Source organism: Salminus brasiliensis, chromosome 3, assembly GCF_030463535.1.
Source record: "Salminus brasiliensis chromosome 3, fSalBra1.hap2, whole genome shotgun sequence".
Taxonomy (NCBI): domain Eukaryota; kingdom Metazoa; phylum Chordata; class Actinopteri; order Characiformes; family Bryconidae; genus Salminus; species Salminus brasiliensis.
In genome coordinates, this window is record NC_132880.1 from 2,756,182 (window position 1) to 2,776,745 (window position 20,564).

Sequence of the window (20,564 nt, forward strand, 5' to 3'; positions counted from 1 at the left end):
GAAAAACACAAGAAAACAATCAAAATTCAATGGTTTTACCCTTTGCCTGTGGTATAATCGCAGTAACGCACAGCCTCTTGTGGCTTATTGCTTTAGGATGTCCTTATTTAGGACACTTTTTTTTTTTAATAAACATGAATTTTTAACTTTTAAAAAATACTAACAAGCTCAGAACTCCCAAAACCAGCTAAAGATTTTGTTTATGGCAAAAAAATAATAAAATAATCTCCTCACCTGCTTAAACTCAGGTCTAGCAGCGGCCTTTGCATACAGTACAGGTGCACTTACCTGCCTGCATCATGAGAGCGTAACTTGTCTGATTTTGATCCCTCCCATTACAGTTTCTCACAAACACACCGTGAGCTCAGATTAATGAAAAGGGTTTATTACAGCAGAAGAAGAAGAACACTGCAACAGCAAACGCAATGTTAATCACAGAGACGTTCATGAACTTTTACACAAAGACGCACCATGAAGAAAATGGTACAGGAGTGTTGATGGGTTAAAGGGTCCCTTCATGCTCTGTCGTCCTCTGCACACATGGATACGTCAGCATATGCCGAATATGGATATGGAGATCATAATGCAGAATTGAACCAGTCAGTTAAAAGATCGGTCAATAGAAAGACCAAGTGAGATAGAAGTTCTTGTGGTCACACAAAAACCTTGTACCTCCAAAATGGCAACTTTACAGGAGAAGGAAAAAAAAAAACGTCTGAACTTTTAATAAAAGTCAAAATCTTTGATTCCAGGTTATTCTGAAGCAGTGCTGTTGGTCCATTCTTCATGAAATTCTGAATAACGTCAACAGTTTGAGGCCTTTTTTTCTTCAGCCGTGAATGTAAATGAATGAGGATGCCCACAGCTCATGCTACCTATTCATCTATATTCCCTTTTACACATCCCATATGTACATGATCATTTATTAGAACCGGGGGCCCGGATTTACAAAAGCTTTCCAAAGAAGAAATCTTAAAAGATTAAAAACTAAAACAAATAATAAAGTGTGAAATTCTCAAATATTCTCTTAAGAAAGTTAGTTTCTGTGTTTGTGTTGTTTATTTCTGTTAGCTGTTTCCCCATCAAGCCTTTTGTGCTGCATTTTACAGCTCATCATAAAGGATTTTTAATTTGTCCATTATTTAGTTAAATCCATGCGAAAAGGAGGAAAACCGTAATCAAACTAAGTGTTGAATTGCTGTAAACAAGAGCAAAAAATGATGGTGGAGGAAAAAGTAAACAACCAACATTTTGGAAAATATGATGTTATATTCCTTTATATGGACACAAACAGCACTTTTCCAGTTTAATTAGACACTGATTCTGTAATTCACTTATTTAAACAGATCATTTTTTAGAAGCTGACCTTCTGAGCAGAGTGTGAGTGAGTGAGGCGGTCGTAAAACTTATTTGTAATTTTTTTCTCCCAATTTAGTTGTCAATTAATCCACCTCTTCCTAGCTCCGATACATGCCAGACACCACCTCTTTTCAAACTGCTGCTGATATGACATCGCCGGGCAGCTGGCACACTTGGAGGAAAGTGCCGGGTCTTCAGCTCCGTCGCACCAGCCAACAAATACCAGTGCCGACCAACATTGTGCTCTCTCAGACTCCGGCCGCTGATGGCAAAGCACCATGGCTCACAATTGGACCTTGCGACCCCTGGGTCTTAGAGGTAGTATGTTCAGTAATTGTTCAGGTTACGAGAATAATGGGACTGATCCTTATAGGAGCAGCACTGACAGGAAAACACTGGTGAAGAAGGCCCAATTTTTATGAAAATCAATTGTTACTCTTAAGAAAAAAAAGCTTTTTTAAAAATCTAAGAAGATTTTCTTTTTTAAAACACTTTTGTAAATCTGGCCCCAGATTAGCAACAATAAAATCCACATAGAGTCAGTTCTGTTTAGCTTAAACTACAGTCCTAAAGCAGTGCAGCGGCTTTGCTGAACATCTGCATGCTGATGATGTGCTGGAACTGATTAACCTGATCTAAATCAAACCATTACTTTCTGCTATTCATACAAAAACAGCTACCAGTGATATGGCTGGACTTTACAGCCAGATATCCCTCGATTGGGGCGAATTGGTAGCTCCATTTTCCAGACATAGATTACAAATTCCACTGACTACAGAGATTTCCTCTTTAAAAGACGTATTAACTCTAAAACGAGGCTCACGACTGCACTCATTCCCAGATGTGTCCACATATGCAGCTGTAAGGAGTGCTGATTCTGAACCGGTTTAGCTTATTGGTTCATAAACACCAAACAGAGATACCAGGGACAATCTAATCCCAGAGAAAAAGAGATGTCTGGTGAATAATACAAGTCATAATTGAGGATCTAGCCTCGGCTTAGTGCAGTTTATAGCAGACAAGCTGCAGATATGTGGTCCAGCCAGTAGGTGGCGAACTAAAAGAACAGAAGAGAATATCTCTAAAACGATTGCACTACAAAACTGGGTGGGATTTTAGGATACAGGGACCTACTAGAGCTCATATCACCAATCTGCAGACCTGTAGAGCATACAGCAGTCCTAGACCTGCAATTTCAGGGCATGCAGTGGTTTTATATGTTTCTGCCCCCTGGAGGTCAGACAAAATAATCTGAAACATTATGACTAACTGATTTTACCATTCCTCTGGAATGACTAAACTGAAGTGACCAATGGTTCTCAAACCGGTCACTGTCAGGGGGAGGTCTCAGAACCAAACGCAGTGAGGGGGGAGGTCTCCAGAAAAAAAAAAAAAAAAAAAAAAAGAGGCAGTGGAGGACAAACAAGGTGGTGATTAAAACCCAAATATAGGGGGAGGTGGTGATTAGGCCCAAACACAATTAGGGGGAGGTCTCAGAACAAATGAGGTAGTCATTAAAACCCATCCAAAGTGAAGGGGGGCAGGGCTTAGAACAAATAAATGGTGATTAGGACCAATCACAATCAGGGGGAGGTCTCAGAACCAATGAGGCTGGTATTAAAACCAATTGCAATGAGGGTAAGGTCTCAGAACAAAAGAGGTGGTGATTAGAACACAAAAGGGGGGGGGGTGATTAGGACTAGGCCTCTCGATATGATAATACTGATGATGCTTGTACTTTGATCCCGATTCCTAATCCTGTTTGCTCTCCAGGTCTGCAGATGGATGCACCACCTCGCTTTGTGACATGGCCCACCGGGCTGTTTCCCAATCCTTGTCCTTTGCACTTTGTACCATTACTCGATTGCACTCCAAGGACGCAAGTACTAATCATCGGCCTGCTGTGATAGGGGGCGTGCAATAGAAAATACAATCAACACAGAGTTCAAACTATTTACAATCGGACCAAGCAGATCAATCACAGATGGCTGACCATGCTGTAGGAACCGTCACCCGTCAAAAAGCTGAAGGTTCTCGTTTACCATTAAAACAGTCCCTCAGATCCGCCTAGAGAGTAAATTCGTAAGGTTAGATCTGGCCTCCCAAAAATGTGGTGGTGGTCCACTGGTGCGTTTCTGGTGGGGGTCCTGGAGTCTGGAAGATTCCTCGTTAATTTAGTTATCAGTAGTGAAGGAGGTTCTTCCACACTAGTTCATAAATGTTTGTAGTCCAGGTATCACACAGCGCGGGCTGTGCTTGGTGTAGTTCTGACATTGGCCAGCAGAGAGTGCCAGTTACACGCAGACGGTGTGCTTGTACTGTGTGTCAGTGTGTGGTCAGGCCTCATTGGGCGGCGTGTTGAAGAACAGGTCTCTGACGAGCCGTGCCGTGTCCTCGGGGGAGTAAACGGTGAAGCCGATGGTTCGTGGATCCTCGAAAATCTCGTAATCGTTTCCACCCTTATGAAGAAGAAAGGAGGAAAAGTTAGAAATGGTCTGTTTCTCCGTTAGTCTGTCTGTGCACACGCATCTGTAAAATGACAATGATTTTTCAATGATTAGGATTTAATTATGATTATTTAGAAAGTATTTACTAGAATTTGTGTATTTTGTGTATATGTAAATATTGTGTATATGTATCATTTGTATGTATTCTTCATCCTGCCTCCCTCCTCAGCAGCATGACATGGCTTTAACCCTTAGAGGCTATTTAAAAGGAAAACACAAAGGAGTGGACCCTGACCTTTAATCTTCTTAAAATCCTATTATCAGCAGAGCAGCAGGAACCAAATATCTGCCTCGTCCACACACACACACACACACACACACACACACACACACACACACACACACACACAGTTTCAGGCCTAAACTCACCAGGGATGTCTCGTTTCCAAAGAAATAGATGGCGTCCAGTCCTTCTCCTTCAAGAACTTCCAGACATAAACGTTTATCCCAGCCTTCAGGAAACACATCGAAACTGATCAACCCCCCTACAGAGACAGAGACAGAGACAGAGACAGGGACCCAGAGAGAAAGGTCAAAGAACTTAATCATTTTTTTATCATTTTTCATTAGCACATGCCCATTTTCCGTATTAACATATTTACATCTAAAATATGAACAAATTAGTTATTTTATCAAACCTTAATTATTTTATAAATTTATTAAAATGAAAACATAATAAAAATGATGATTTCTGGTCCCTCCGCTTGACTAACCACCCTGTCACTGAAACTTGTTTTGTCTATAAATAATGCAAATTACTTTTTATATGACATCAAAGAGAAGAGACGCCCCTTTACATTGTTTATTTTTTGTTTTTTTCATGCAAGAAGGGGCCTTAAATCTGTCCCAACACCCCCCCGTCACACAAAACACAGAGAATACTGCTTCTTTTTTTTATAAGTAAAAACTCATTTGTGCACTATATTGTTTTTTAACTGACTGTTGTGTGTGCTGGGTCAGGAACTTGACCACATGAGTAAGCGTCACTATTTTTGGATGACACTGATCACCCCCATCACATACCACCCCGTCACGTTTTCAAATCTTACATAAGGACACTTTTATATGCATGGCTTTTGCTTGATGCGCTTCTCCAGCTTGACCTGCATTTGAGTAACTGGTACACAGGTGGGAGAATGTAGAGTTAGGAGTCTTGCCTAAGGACCCTTATTAGTGTAGAATGGTGGGCTTGCCCAGCTAGTGAGTCGAACCCTAGTCTACCACAGAGAAGGCTACCACAGAAAGGAGGAGGGGGGAGGGGGGCAATAAATGAGGCCTGTACAACATGCATGTTTGTATGTCACAACTGTGCCAGGAAAATGCTTATGAAATATTTCAGTACAGAGTTTAGTACTGCACGTTAAAGCATGTTTAATCTGACTGATTTCATAACAAAATGTCCCTTTCTCTCCGTCTGCTGCATCTGACCAAACACATGATCTGAAAGCATCTCCATGTCACAGTTCTGCGGCTGACAAACTCCCAAACATGCTGCTCGAAACACAAGCAAGGACTTTTCCTCAGTGAGGCCTGAAACTGCCAGAGCCTCCAATAGCCCAGTGCAACGGTTGGAGGCTCCAGCACACAATTAACATGCCAAAAGTGTTGCAGAGCAATTACAGGACAACAGCTGGGGCAGGGCGTCCAGACAGAGAGCTCAGGAATGCTGGGAAAGGGAACATTCTTTTTACCCATTATGCTGCTCCTTAGAAGATTCGAGACGTCTACACTTTAGGATGTTCTAATAAAAATAAATGAGCAGGATTATTCTTAGTTAGTGTGGAGTAACAAAGATGTTCAGAACCTTTAACTGCAAAAAAAAATAATAATGCAAAACTGAGGGAACAACGGACTCCTCAAAGTCCTCAAATCTTACAATTCTAAGGTGTCTCTAAACTTTTGAGCAGCTACTGAAGAAAAATGCTGATAACAAATAAATAAATAAACTGGTACAGGCAGTACACCCACTCTAATATACAGCTACAATATAGAAGCTATATGTCCAAATGTTTGCGGACAAGCCTTCTTATGAACGCACTGCTGACAGAAATGTGCAAATGCACACATACAGCTTGTCTAGTCCCTGTAGAGAAGTACTGCCAATAGAATAGGACTTTTTGGAGCAGATTAACATGAACCTATTGGCACAATGCTGCCTAATGCCAGGCATGGGCTAGAGGGGTATAAAGCCCCCCAGCATTGAGGAGCTGTGGTGCAGTGGAAGAACTGTGTTCTCTGGAATGATGGATGATTGTGCTCTATTCAATACGTTTGGGATGAGTTAGGGAGGTCTGATTATCTCTGGATACAATCAAATCCTCACAGTAATGGTCCTCCAAAATCTAGTAGAAAGTCTTCTTCCCTGGACAGTAGATACTACTGAGTAAGTACTCCAACAAAAGCAGGTTGAACTCTTTTTAATATCCTTGATTTGCGCAGGCGTCCCAATACTTTTGTCCATATAGTGTATTTGAGACTAGCTGAGGTTTTTGAGTTTTTTTTTTTTTTCATAATTCATTACATAAATAAATTTCTGAGGTATCAAATATGCCACAAAATAAAAGTCATATATGCAAATGTTAGCACCATGGCTGTATATATCACCAAAAAGTGCACCATCCTCAGGGTCTGATGATGGGCTGTGTACACTAACTGGTCTGTTTTCTGATCACACACACATCTATACACCACTCAGCACAGAGGCAGCGAGGGACAGAGGCAGCGAGGGACAGAGGGAGGTGCGAGAAGTCCCTCCCCCCCTCACTTCCTCCCTTGTTCTTTGCCGTGTGCTACGTGCCACATTCCTCAGGCTATATGGTCGCCAGTCTCCACTGGTTAAAGATGAACTGCACTTAAAGATAGGATAATAGCTCACCCTGAAGGCGCGCACACACACACACACACACACACACACACACACACACACGGCCTGAACAATAAATATCTGTCTGGTTAATCTAAAACACTGATATCTCAGAAGGCTGTAATATGCAAATGAGCCCTCAAACCAACCATAATGTGTTTGTGCTGTGACTATCTTGACCAATCACAGCTCTAGACGCCCCAGGTCAGTTTCTGTGGGTGTTTTAACACATGGATCATAATTTTGGGCAGATTAACACAGGCCAGTCATAAATTATGTAAACTGTTGATGACTGAAACACCAGTTTGTTAAAATCTGGTGATTACTATAGTTACTGGACATGGATTTTGCCCATTTCATGCAGCTCTAAACACACACACACACACACACACACACACACACACACACACACACACACACACACACACACACACACACACACACACACACACACACACACACAAAATCGGTCTTGGAACTGCCTCTTTCTAAACAACTTTATTGCATCAGTGCTTTATTGCTGGACCAACAGCTGGTGAAGCCTCAGCCAATCAGATTGCTCCATTTCCACACACACCCTCTGGCACTCCCCCCCTATAGTCTCAGGCTGATCCACCCAAAGAAACAGAGACAGAGAGACAGAAAAAACAAAGCCAGGCCCCATGACTCTCTCTCCATCTGTGTGTGTGTGTGTGTGTAAGCACACCTTTCATGCTGTAATAGATGAAAAGTGCTGAGTCGTTGAGAGCAACCTTTAGATACTTTTTTTTTTTTTTTTTAAATGTTCTCTTAGGAAGGAGCAAGATTAACACATGCAGGGTGTTTCTGCAGCCTAACCAATCCTAACACACCTCCTCACAATAGATGTCTTTGAGCAGATGCTATATGGTACATAAAAGGGACTTATTTATTGACTGATCAGCCATAACATTAATACCACCTTCTTGTTTCTACACTCGCTGTCCATAACATTCTATATGTTCCATCATTCCAGACTGTATCCATCTGTTTCTCTACATACTCTTGTTATTTCACCCAGTGCTTCATTTGGCTGGTGGGTCAGCATTCTCAGCACTGACACAGGGACACTGACTGACATGGTGGTAAGTGTGTTCGTGTGTGTTACACTGGGGGTACACGTGGATCAGGCACAGCAACTAGGTAGGAGGAGTGTCTAACAGAGTGGATAGTGACTGGACAGACACAATGTTTAAGCACTCCAGCAGCACTGCTGTGTCTGATCCACTCGTACCACCAGTGCAACACACACACACACAAACACACACACACGTCTGTGACACACCATGTCAGTCAGCGTCACTGCAGTGCTGAGAATGAGCCACCACCCAAATACTACAGTCTGCTCTGTGGTGGTCAGTCCTATGGGGTCCTGACCATTGAAGAACAGGGTGTTGGGCAAATGGCTGATATAGAGAATATACAGTATATATTCATAATGAAAGCCAAGAGGCAAACCAAACAAGTCATCTGTGTATGCCAGCATGGTTAACACTAAAAGAATAATCAATAACTAATGCTAATCAATGCTAATCAGTGCTGTGATGTAAATGCAGCACAGAGAGATTAGGCTGAAAATGCTCGGTGTCCAAAGTTTGCTTGTTTTGTAAATGTATCCCACAACAATAGTGGGTGTGTGTGTGTGTGTGTGTGTGTGTGTGTGTGTGTGTGTGTGTGTGTGTGTGTGTGTGTGTGTGTGCGCGCAGGTGGATATGTGCACACCCACGTATTGTCTTTCTTAAAGTATGGACATGCAAAGAACTCGTTAGTGCACAGCAGCCCCTCTTCACTGTGTGTGTGTGTGTGTGAGAGAGAGAGAGGTTTACTGCTGCAGTATCTCTGTACGTGTTGTTTACAGCGTAATCGATCCGGCTTTATCATCAATCAGAGATTTCCACACAGCCACTCTGCCCATTCATCTGTTCTGTATAACGAGGCCTACCTTTGCCCCGTACACACAGATGCTCTGTCTTAGCAGGGTCACTGGACTCGTCGGATGTTTGTATCCTGTTCCACATTATAGGACCGTTATCATCTTCCACGGCTCAGTGACGGATGCGTGTGTGGGTGGGTGTATGTTTTTATATATTCATTGGGCCTCCATGAGCATCAATGAGCAATTTAGAAATGTTGCCCATGACCTTGTCGTCAGTTCACCCGTTGTCCTTTCTTGGAGCACTTCTGGTAGGTACTAACCACTGCATGCCGGGAAGGTTTCCATTTTGGAGATATGATATAAATACAGCATAAGCCATAACATTAGCACCACTGACAAATGAAGATAAATCTGATAAAAAGATAATCTGATAATCTGACATCTGGGCATCCCACCAAGCAGTGGAAGCTACAATAGCAAACCTATTATTAGGTAGACCTCCCTGATGTTGGAGATGTTCTGACCCAGTCGTCTAAAACATCACAGTTCAAAGTGGATTAGATTCTTACAAATGCTCATTTTTCCTGCTTCCAACACCTCCATCACAGACTGTTCACTTGCTGCCTAATATGTAGATGATCCCACTCTTTGACAGATGAAGCCACTGCAGATATATAAAATAATCAAACGCTTTTCACTTCACCTGTCAGTGGTGTTAATGTTATGGCTCTGTGTATTTTATTTAATGTTCTAATTCTAAATCTCCAAAATGGCACCTGTCCAGGAGTAGGAAAAGCCTTTACTTTAGGAACACATTTACCCATCAACTGGGTTTTATCCTGGTCTGTTACTTACATTTTTTTTTAAATCTCTTCAGATGCAAAATCCAGATCAAAACATATTTACATAAAAAGATGTTAGTCAGTTATGTATGTTATTGTTTTAAATATGTTTCTATTTATACGTCGTTCCACTGAACAAATGACCCAAAATAAGGTTTTTCCAAAGCCAAACAAACCTACTTTCCATGGAAACACCCAGTACCCAGACAGAACATGGAAGGAATTCATTCTGGGAAACCTGATCTAGACATCTCCGGATTACCGAAGAAGAAGCAAAGTATATATATATATATATATATATATATATATATATATATATATATATATATATATATATATATACACACACATATACACACACACACACACACACACATATATATATATATATATATCCTAAGGAAAAAATGTTGACATTAAAGGAGAAGGTAAAACGGTCATTTAATTTAAATGGAAGTCAATGTAAAATAAGTCATTTAGAGCATTTCCATTGGTGTATTCATCCATAATTATTTCTATTAAACCATCTGGAGATCAGAAGTGGTCTGCCAAAGCTAATGCCACAGGCCGTGCTGTTGAATACTGTTGAAAATATATATATTTTTTCCTTTGAATTCCATTGAAAGTTAAGGAGAAGTTTTTTCCTTCTCCAGTAAATTTGCCATTTCTGAGGTTCCACAACCATCACATATAAACACGCTGGACATCTGTGTAATGCCATGTCCGGACACTCAACACAAACAAATCTGTGTCTGCTCTGCTATCTACAGAGGCTACAGGGACTGATGGGCTCTGTGGGAAAACACTATGTGCTACGTGAGCATGAGCGTGTAGGGAAACACTTCACAGATCATTAACCGCCTAATGCACAGAGAACTGGAAAACACACACGCACGCGCACACATGCACACATGCACACGCACTTTCAACCACGAGAGTAGAGAATGAGTAAAGACAAACATCCTGCCTCAGAGAACAGAGAGAGAACTTTAACCTGAGCCCTCAAAACACCTTAAACTGAATAACAATCATATCAACCCAGAGAGCAGAGAACCACGGCAGGGAACCCACTCAGCAGGCCTGGATCTGCTTGTTATGCAGGGCCATAAAACACAAAACCATAGTCCAGCTTCCCAAAAGCATCTCGTACAATCTTAACTGGTAGAGGGAGAGTTCAGAGTGATGCTTGCTTGATCATTTCATAATTATCTGAGTGCTGAGAAGCTTTCTGTAAACTCAGCCCGGTTGGTGCAGACCTGCTAACAGTACCAGTGTATAAAGCAGGTCTTTTGCAGTGTGTGAATTCTGCTCAGTGACTTAAGTGATTTGATTGGATTAAGATTCTTTAGGAACATTTCAGTATGATTCAATTTGACGAGTCATTTGAAATGATTCAAAATTCTTATTTAAAACTACTGAACACACAGATGTAACTGCAGAAACGATTCACACATTAGTGGATTATACACAACACACACCAGTAAATAAACCTTTTTGGGGGACTTTAACATTCAAAACAGCACTCTGGGCAGTGATTCTGAAGTTATTGACTCACCTCGAGTGAATCTGAGCCCTTTGCCTGCAAACTCCTTCTGCAGGGCGGCCACAAACTTCTCCCTGATCTTCTCTTTCTGTGTGGAGACAGATGAAGAGCATAAACCAGAGAAACAACATGGATTTCTGTTTTATTTATATTTATTTATTCATTTTTGTTAAATTATTTAAAGCTGATGATGTCTTTCCCACTGTGTGAATATTCCTTGATGAACGGACCAGTAGAAATGCTTCAAAGTGACTCAAAGATTTAGGAATGTTTTTGTGTTATCCTGTACTGGCCTGTTCCGGCCTGGGGTGGTAATGCCAGAGGCGCCACTTTCCTGATTCAGCATGATTCTGAAGCTGCTATTTTAAGGGGAAAATTCTTCATGTTTCTTTAATGTTGTTTTAAGGATGTGTGATAATGAGGAAGACAAACTCAAGGTGAAGTAAATGTTAGATAACTAGTCCATACCTTATGGGTCAGTATTAATTATTAGATTAGAACTTTATTTGACTGTATATCTGAATATGTTTACAAGTTAGATCCTCAAACTGAATGAGGACTGTCTCATTAACCATGCTTACCTTGTCAATTTCTGCAAATTCGATTCGCTCTTCGAGAGTGCAGCTCCGTCCAATAGGAGATATGTTGAGCATTCCATTGCGAAACTCGATGAATGTGCCTCTGGGGGGTGTCGAAAAACATTTCACATGACCCTTTTAATAATTAGCATATCTAATTATTAAACAGCATTATTAAACGCCTTCTATATGAATCAGCTTGTACAAACATCTCAAGGATGATCTGAGGAAATTGGATCAGAACTTTGTACTGTGTATATAGTCACTGTCACACATTGCCATTTTTCACGTTTTGACATCATGTGAGTCTGCCAGTTGTTCTTTACATGGAGTCCAAAATTCAATAGAAATTATCACGGTCTTCCATTGAAAGTTAAGAAGGTGCTTTCCTCCTCTTGTAAAGCGGTCATTGCGGAGACATGAGGTATTTGAAGTGGTGAGGTGATATCTACATGTTTGTATTCAAGTCCTCTGGTGTTTTGCAAATGCTCAATGCTAAAAGTGTAGAAAAAGCAAAGCAAAAAGCAGACGTCTCACCGTTTCTTGGGCAGTTTGATCAGGCCCATGTATCTCAGACAGAAGTTAATAAGGTCCTGCAGCAGCTCCTCACCCAACTGGTTCTGGATGGCCTGCAAAGCAGCAGAGATCTCACAATCAAAACTACTCCTCTTTATTAAGGAGAATTAAGGAGTCAACGGTCTGACTCTCTGGGAACTATCAGGGTCAACGCTTCACCTATGGGTCAAAACCTGAAGACAAGGCAAGCAGAATGACAATCCCTGCAGTGATTTCAACAGCCTTTTCAGCAGAACAAAAACACATCACTCATCATTACTGTAAAACATGAATGATCCACATATTGCAACACACACCTTCACATAGACACACCCCCACCTGGCTCGGATTCACCTGGGGAGCAGCAGAGACTACTAAAGATATATTACATTAAGCACAGAACCAGACAACACAGCCTAGAAGATGATCAGCCCATTGTCTCTGAAAGGTGGAGCTTTATGTAACTGCTACGATTACTATTACATCCCCAAATCCCCAACTCATCCCAAAAGTACTGGATGGAGCACCATGATGATCACCACCCCACCTCACCCCCAACTTACTCAAAAAATATTCTCCATTCTACAGAACACAGCGCCACTGCTCCACAGCTTAATGCTGGGGGCCTTTATACCCCTCTAGACCTTGTCTGGCATTAGGCAGCATGGTGCCAATAGGTACATGTTTACTTATCTGCTCCAGAGAGTCCTATTCTATTGGCAGTACTTCCCTACAGGGACTAGACGAGCTGTGTGTGTGTATGTGTGCATTTGCATCACTCTTAAGAGATATGAAAAGGAGAATGTTTGTGTTTGGTCCGTTCTAGGATTTTAACATTTAGTGGTCAACAATATCTCAGGGCAACGACTTGTTTTTGCTTTCAAACCTTAAACCAGCTCGAATTATTGAATTTTTCTACATAATACCAATCACTGTCACTGATGAACTTATAAATGAAAAGAGGAGGATACCAGTGACTTGAAGAAAAAATTCAAATTATCTGAGCCATCCCTACTCAACTAATATAAATAAATAAATAAATAAAATTATATAGACCACACACACACACACACACACACACACACACACACACACACACACACACACACACACACACACACACACACACACACACACACTGAGGTTCACCTTACCTGTTTGGACAGCAGTTTGCCATCTTTATATTGCACAGTTCCATTTTCAGCAAACACATAGTCGAACTTGTGTATAACTGTGGGCAGAGAGAGAGACAGAGAGAGAGAGAGACAGAGAGAGAGAGAGAGAGAGAGAGAGAGAGAGAGAGAGACCTTTTTAGAAACACTGACATACATAAACATATAAATGACCACTCTTCAGTTTCTCACTCGATAAAACATCCTAGGCCTGAATTGTCCCTTGACCTGTAAACATGCAGAGAACCATTTGTATTACAGTAGACTGTAAATGTTACTGTTTAATTTTCACTGCACCGCATTACTTTCCATTTTTTCTCTTATCTTTCCGTCTTGTGTCGTTTTTGTTCTTAAACCCCTGTAAATATCTCCACAAAAAGTAGCTTGGTGTAAAAGTTGCTACATATTCTTCACTTTGAAGATTGTTTTTCCTCTGATAAAAGGCCAAAAGAGGCCCCGAGTGGTCCAGCGGAATATGGCACAGTCACTATGACCAGAGGATTGCTAGTTCAAATCCCGGTCATGCTGCTAGCCATCAGCAGCTGAGGTCCAGAGAGAGCACAATTGGCCTTGCTCTCTCCAGGGTGGGTAGATGGCACTTTCTCCCCACATCACCCCATTGCAATGCTGGCCGGAGCTGGACTGTGTACCGGAGCTGGGTATGATGCAATTTCCTGGTGGCAGTTTGGAAAAAAAAGGGTACTGGCTGAGGTGCTGAGGTCTTTGGAAGCATTGCATGTGATAAGGGGGAGAATATGTATGGGTTGGGTAATTTGAGATCCAAATTGGGAAGAAAATCTACATAGCCTTTGTCTTTGCATTGGCAAGAGCTTGGCGATATGATCAAGATCACAATACAAAAGATATCGATATTGTGATTTTTTTTTTTAATCAAATTTTAGGAAAACATCTAATCAGACAGGTTACACTATTTACATCTAAACTACCCCAATCTAAACTAAAACTGTGTTTTTAAATACAGTTTTACATTTACATTTATGGCATTAAGCTGACGCTCTTATCCAGAGCGACTTACAAGGTTACTCATATTACAGAGCTGGGCCAATGTAGTGTTAGGAGTCTTGCCCAAGGACTCTTATTGGTGTAGCGCAGCATAGTCACCCAGACCAGGAATCGAACCCCAGTCTCCCACATGGTGAGGTAGCTCAGTGGCAGGTAGTGGTGTTATCTGTTGCGCCACACCAACCACCAGTTTTACAGTATTGATAAACATAATAATATCAGACAATATGTTCTTTTACCATTCTTATCTAACTACATTTAAATGAACTAAATGTCTAACACAGATAATATTAATATATATAAAATATCATAATATAAGGGTTTATATGCAACAGAACAGAATCAGCACTTCTTGAATGAATCCTACCTGAACCCACACTAACCTTTCTCAGGAGGACGGCTTCTGCCAGATTAACCCACGTCATGTAACGTGACCCAGAACAGTCTAATCTTTCTGTCCTCCAGTGAATGTGATCTGCTGAACACTCTGTGTGTGTGTGTGTGTGTCCTCACCCTAAATTCTAAACACTGACTTCCCCTCAGAGGCAAGGTGGTCAAGGGCCAAATCTTCAAGGAAGCAAAGCTTTAAGGAACATTTAAAAATAGTGAGAGCTGCTCTATAAACGGACCTGTACACAAGCGAGGCAGACTATCCAGTGACTCGACAAGTGACATCTCACAGACATGGTGGAGCACTTATCCAGTCCTGGCAGTTGTGTTTGACAACCCTTTTACCAGATACTAACTGCTTCAGTAAACCTGACCCTTAGTGTTATTGTAATAGTGTGCTGTGGGGGCAGGACTCAGGGCAGGACTCAGGGCAGGACTCAGGGCAGGACTCAGGGCAGGACTCAGGGCAGGACTCAGGGCAGGACTCAGGGCAGGACTCAGGGCAGGACTCAGGGCAGGACTCAGGGCAGGACTCAGGGCAGGACTCAGGGCAGGACTCTAAATCCTAAAAAGGCCCTTAACTGTGTTTGGCCCCAGCAGATAACCGGCTTCTCCACATTCCTGTGCTGTTTGTAAACCCAGAGTGCACATGTGTGTATTTTTAGGGTCAGCGTGTCAGGGTCTTCTTCTGCTACAAGCCAAAATAGTTACGTCTGTGTGTGAAAGAGCCAGTCAGGAGAGCCTGATCAACAGGCTAACTGACATCAGATATGACCTTCTCTCTTCAGTACAGACGGGCTTCAAACACAGGAGGTGACCAGACTGTTTTACTGTGACCACTCAACAGCCTCTCACTCTCTTCTCAGAACTCAGCAGTGGTTGAGTAGGTTCAGCAATCCACTGACCATACGTAGCCACATACGAGGTCACAAAGGTCAACACTTAAGGTGCCTTTTAGAGAGGTACACATTAACACGATCTGGAAACTCCTCGTGAACAGTCTGTAGAAAGATTTTTAGTAGATTTATTTTTTTTCCCTTGTGAGAATGTGTTTGCTTTCTTGTGTCTTATGGCCATGCTTTCACATATTTCCACGCCAAAGCCTTGTTTCTCCAAAACAGCAACTTCTTTACAGTAGAGCAAGAAGTAGTGGAGCATTTCTGTTGGTCCATTCCCCACGACGTTATTCACGTTATGTCAAATATAGAACCATTTACGTTCACATTGACGCAAACTGCAGACGTCTGGCATGCCTTGGTAGATCAGACCAGGGGGGAAAATGTGTAAGTTTGACTTTTGGCTGATCCATTGCTCTAAGGTTAGGCTCTGTTTGTTGGTTCAGATGGTCGTCTCAGTGAGAGTAAAGGGGGAGGAAGGAAAGTGCTCACCTTCGTCTCCTTCTCCCAGCTGTTCCGCAATCTTGGAGTAGTCCGACCCCCCCACCACTCCGATCTTCACTTTTGTACGCAGAGTCTGGAAAAACGTATCCAGCTGAGGGTCGATTTTCTGTGAGAAGTAAACACACACACACACACACACACACACACACACACACACACACACACACACACACATTTAAATAAATAAAAAAATAAAAAAATAAATACTGATTGCTTGTGTGTCTTGACTTGAAGTAACTATTGGTTTATCTATGCTTATTAATTATATTGTTATTTATGTATTTATTGTGTCTTGCTCTTTGACGTTTTCCATTTTTATACATTTATATATTTGCTTATAATTTCTTTTATATTTGCTTAAACTCGAGCTCTACTCTTGGATTTAATTATTACAATTTATCCTTTTTTTTTAATTACAAAAAGTTTTCTGAGGATTTTCCAGTCTGTTTTTTATTTATCAGCTCGGCTACATTGTAAATGAGGGTCACCCTCAATACACTCTCAGTTTAAACAAATTGATTGATTGACAAGCATTTTGGCAGGCATCCTTTGATTGACTTTGATGTCACTTGAATAGACTATTAACAGTATGAAATGTAAAAAAAAAAAAGCACTTTTAGTTTCTTAACATTATAAAGAACCTTTTCCACCAAATATGCTGTTTTTCTTATGATTATTTATAGATTTCAAAATATAGACGCTTTTTTGCCCCTTTCTTTTGTCCCTTACAACCCTGTAACATGGTCATTTCTCCCCCTGTATAAATCTTTTTGACATTATTTTGAGGAAGTGACATAAGAAAAGTCTTTCAATAGAGGTTAGATTATTTCCCACTTCTTCTTTATAAAAGCTTTTAACTTTCAGATCAAGTTTAGCTGAAGCTCAATGTCTCAACACTGTTCCCCATGAAAATCTAGTGTCTGAAAAGGCAACAGTCATTTTAGCACAAGGCCTTCAACCCTGTCACACTCAACCCTGTAACATTTGAGCTGAATAACACTTTTGTGTCTTCACAAGGAGCACCTACACCATGACCCATCCTTATTACGTACATTCATGCTATATTTACAGGATATTTATGCAGAAATTCCCCCAGAAAACGACACATTCCTCCCTAATCACATGCGTGACGCTTTGATGACTCAAATAATCAGAGGGAATTGTGTCAGACAGTGAAGGAGGAGCAGACTGAACAGAGTGAAGAAGTGCAGCACAGACAATGTGAGCGGTCCGGTGTGGACACTGGGAGGAAGCTGCTGAAGTAAGAAAAAGGGTTTACGTTTCCAATAAGACTGTCTGCATCAGAGTCACAGTCCCACTGGCCTCCACTGTCGTCTACAGTGATTTCAAAGATTTCAGCAAAGCTCCCCATCCCGTTTCCATTCCCGCCTATGAATTACACAAGCAGTCCTGATCTTCAAGCGGCCCAATAGAAACCACACAGCAATCAATCTGGCAGATCTCAGACTGCTTACAGCACACCGGACCACTGCCAAACCCCTACTGCTGAATGGGCATCTACAGTGGGGAATGGAGGTGGAATGAAACCAGTGTTTCTAGATTTCTGCATAATTAGATGATTAAGATGTAAACAAAGAGTGGGTCCGGTGTGAAATGCTCAGCTCTAGACAAATTTACTCTCTCAGAATTGTTCACGGTGGTGGAGACTCTAAAGGCTACATGACAGGTTAGTTTTTACACCAAAGGTTTACAATATTTGTTTGGCCTAAAAAAAACATTCAGAAGACGTAAACTGCATGTTGCATAGATGTGCATGTAAAGATGTTGAAAAGGCCTATATTTTACCATAAGTATTACAATAATCTACATTACATAGAAGAACTCAGAGGACAGGTTCACTGATGGGTTTGGATAGTATAATAGTATAAAACTGCTATAACTGCTAACTGCTATATCTAATAATAACCGCTAGTCTCCTGTAGACCAATGGTTCCTACTACAACTTAATAAATAAATAAATGGATAAATGAATAAATGAATTATAATAATAATAATAATAATAATAATAATAATATAACTTTACAGTGGACTTTACAGGAATCAGAGGTCACAGGCACCTACAATGCAAATACAGCATTTTTATTTCTTACCCAAAAATGCTGTGGATGGTAAATTAGCTGAAAATCGAAATGTAAGCATTCGTTGTTGACTATTTTTCCCTAAACATCCTGTATCCTTCCACCATGAATGGATTTTAAAACAGCTTAGGCCATAAACCTTTGATAAAACTCTTAAAACACTGTCTTAGAAATCAGGCAGCATATTCATAATCAAATCACAGGTAATAACTTTGCCATGGAACACTAAATAAGACGCCCGGTTCCACTGACCACCGCTGTGAACAGTTCTTACTGGGTCAGTTTCTCTAAGACACAGCATTTCTCTCCAGAACACTCTGAATTACTGTGTTTACATCCTAATGATCTAATTAATCTGAACCTTTGATTAATCAGTAAACTTACTCTTTAAAAACTAAAAAAAAAATCAATGATATTCTCAATGGAAATAAACATGTTTTCACACAATTCATCACAATAATGACCGAATATCACCACACTGCCCACCCACAGACCCTGGTATGCCATTAGGGGACTGACACTGACTCTTTAAATGCAGACCTCCCAGTGAATTAGCCACAGGTTCACCTCAAATGCATGGAGGACCCACATGCAGGCTGATGTTGTGACCCACAGGGAGCAGAGGAAGTGTCAGGGCTGTAAATAGAAGCTCATTAAAGGTGTGATAACCTAACCAGGGGTGATAAGAAGGTGCAGGAAATTCATCAACAGCATCCACACATCTGAAACATCACTCCTCCTTCCTCCAGCTCCTCTTACCTCTCTCGGTGGGGTCAGGGTTCCGTCCACATCGAACAAACAGAGGGTATTTCTGCTCGTGGGGAGACTTTTAGTGTCCATGGTGCAGCAATTAAAACAGGGCAGCAATTAAAAACAGAAAAAATGAAAAATATGTAAAATAATACGATTTTACGAAAATCAGGCTGTAATCAATGACTCGACCCCGAGCTAACAGCACCGCCTGATCTCGAATAAACCGAATAAACTGGATTCTTCTTCCTTTAAACGGAAGGATAAGTTAAAAGCCCAGGCTCAGCACAGCTCGTCCTGCTGCGTCCGGAGGCTGCATGTCTGCAGCAGAGGCGCTGCTACAGGGAGCACGAGCTGCGCGTTCTATTGCGATCCTGCCTGCCTACGTGTTGCCAGCGACAGCCAATGGAAACGCGAGAATCGGGTCACGTGGCGAGGGGGGCGTCAACGTGTGCCGTTTCTAAAACCCCTCACAGAGTGAGCGATAACCTCTCACCTACATCAACTGCAGTCCGGCCTGTAATTAGATTAAACCATCTCAGATCAATCATTTAATCACTGATAAAATCACTGATAAATCAGCTCGGGCGACTTTTGGACAAAAGTTTGTGGACACCCCTTCTAATGAACGCATTCAGCTAGTTTAAGTTGCACTCATTGTGCTGAGCACACGGATATGCAAATCCACACACACACACACACACACACACAGCTTGCTTAGTCCCTGTAGAGAAGTACTGCCAAAACAATAGGACACTCTGGGATCCTATTGGCACTTTGCCTGGGACCTAAGGCCAGGCGTGGGCATTAAGCTGTGGAGCAGTGGGACACTGGGATGATCTCTGGAGTGATGGACGGTGCCCCATCCAGGACCTTTGGGATGAGTTGGGGATGATGAGGTGGGGTGGTGATCATCGTCCAACATCCTGACTTCATTAAAGCTCTTGTCGCTGAATGCAATCAAATCTTCACAGCAGTGCTGAAGCTCCAAGTATATCTAGTATACAGCCTTGTTTTCTGGACAGTAGAGACAGATCATCCAAAAATAAATAAATAAATAAATAAATAAATAAATAAATAAAATGTGTGACGCTCTCTTTGGGATTAATAATAATCAATAATAATCGATCTGTCTGTCTGCATGTGTGGCTATAGCTATATTTTTGCCATGATCACAAACCACGTGGGTATGTTTTGTTTGTTATAAAAAAAAACCCATATATGATCGGATTAATTGCTCTCTCGGGTGACGTCACTCTCTGTCTAGTCCTTCATACAGGCTGAAGTGGAGTGAGCGTGCTGTTTACAGGCCTGTCCACCAGGGTGCAGCAGAGCCCCAGCACGGTTAACGGGGATTCTTATTATTCTAGGCGATTCTATATGTGGAAATGACATAATTAAAGATTATTTAATTAAAATTTTAATAAAGCCAATGTCGCATGCAAGTGATACCCACTATATCCAGAATACTGTATATTATTCTATACATTTTAAATCTTTTTGTTCAGCTCGCATTCGAAGGTGTTGTGTTATGAAGGTTTTTGGCGCCCTCTAGAGACTCCGCTGTCTAAATACACCTGCTCTCATCA

At 41.4% G+C, this 20,564-nt stretch overlaps 1 protein-coding gene across 1 annotated transcript; it reads right to left on the reverse strand.

Moving 5' to 3' along the window:
- Positions 1-364: 364 nt before the first annotated feature.
- Positions 365-19,304, reverse strand: LOC140551648 (phosphomannomutase 1). The gene is made up of 8 exons (XM_072675163.1): positions 18,985-19,304; positions 16,115-16,232; positions 13,296-13,372; positions 12,124-12,215; positions 11,590-11,689; positions 11,021-11,096; positions 4,236-4,351; positions 365-3,818 (listed from the first exon to the last, which is right to left on the reverse strand). Exons 1-8 carry the CDS (start codon positions 19,063-19,065, stop codon positions 3,696-3,698), a joined length of 783 nt encoding a protein of 260 aa, XP_072531264.1. The 5' UTR covers positions 19,066-19,304; the 3' UTR covers positions 365-3,695.
- Positions 19,305-20,564: the final 1,260 nt, after the last annotated feature.

Bases quoted from the DNA above. Each gene is read 5' to 3' on its own strand.
- LOC140551648 (XM_072675163.1), bottom strand. From the start codon at position 19,065: ATGGACACTAAAAGTCTCCCCACGAGCAGAAATACCCTCTGTTTGTTC. The intron at 13,373-16,114 runs GTGAGCACTTTC...CTCTGCCCACAG, and splicing joins GCTGGGAGAAGGAGACGAAG to TTATACACAAGTTCGACTAT. The intron at 11,097-11,589 runs GTAAGCATGGTT...GTCTCCACACAG, and splicing joins AATTTGCAGAAATTGACAAG to AAAGAGAAGATCAGGGAGAA.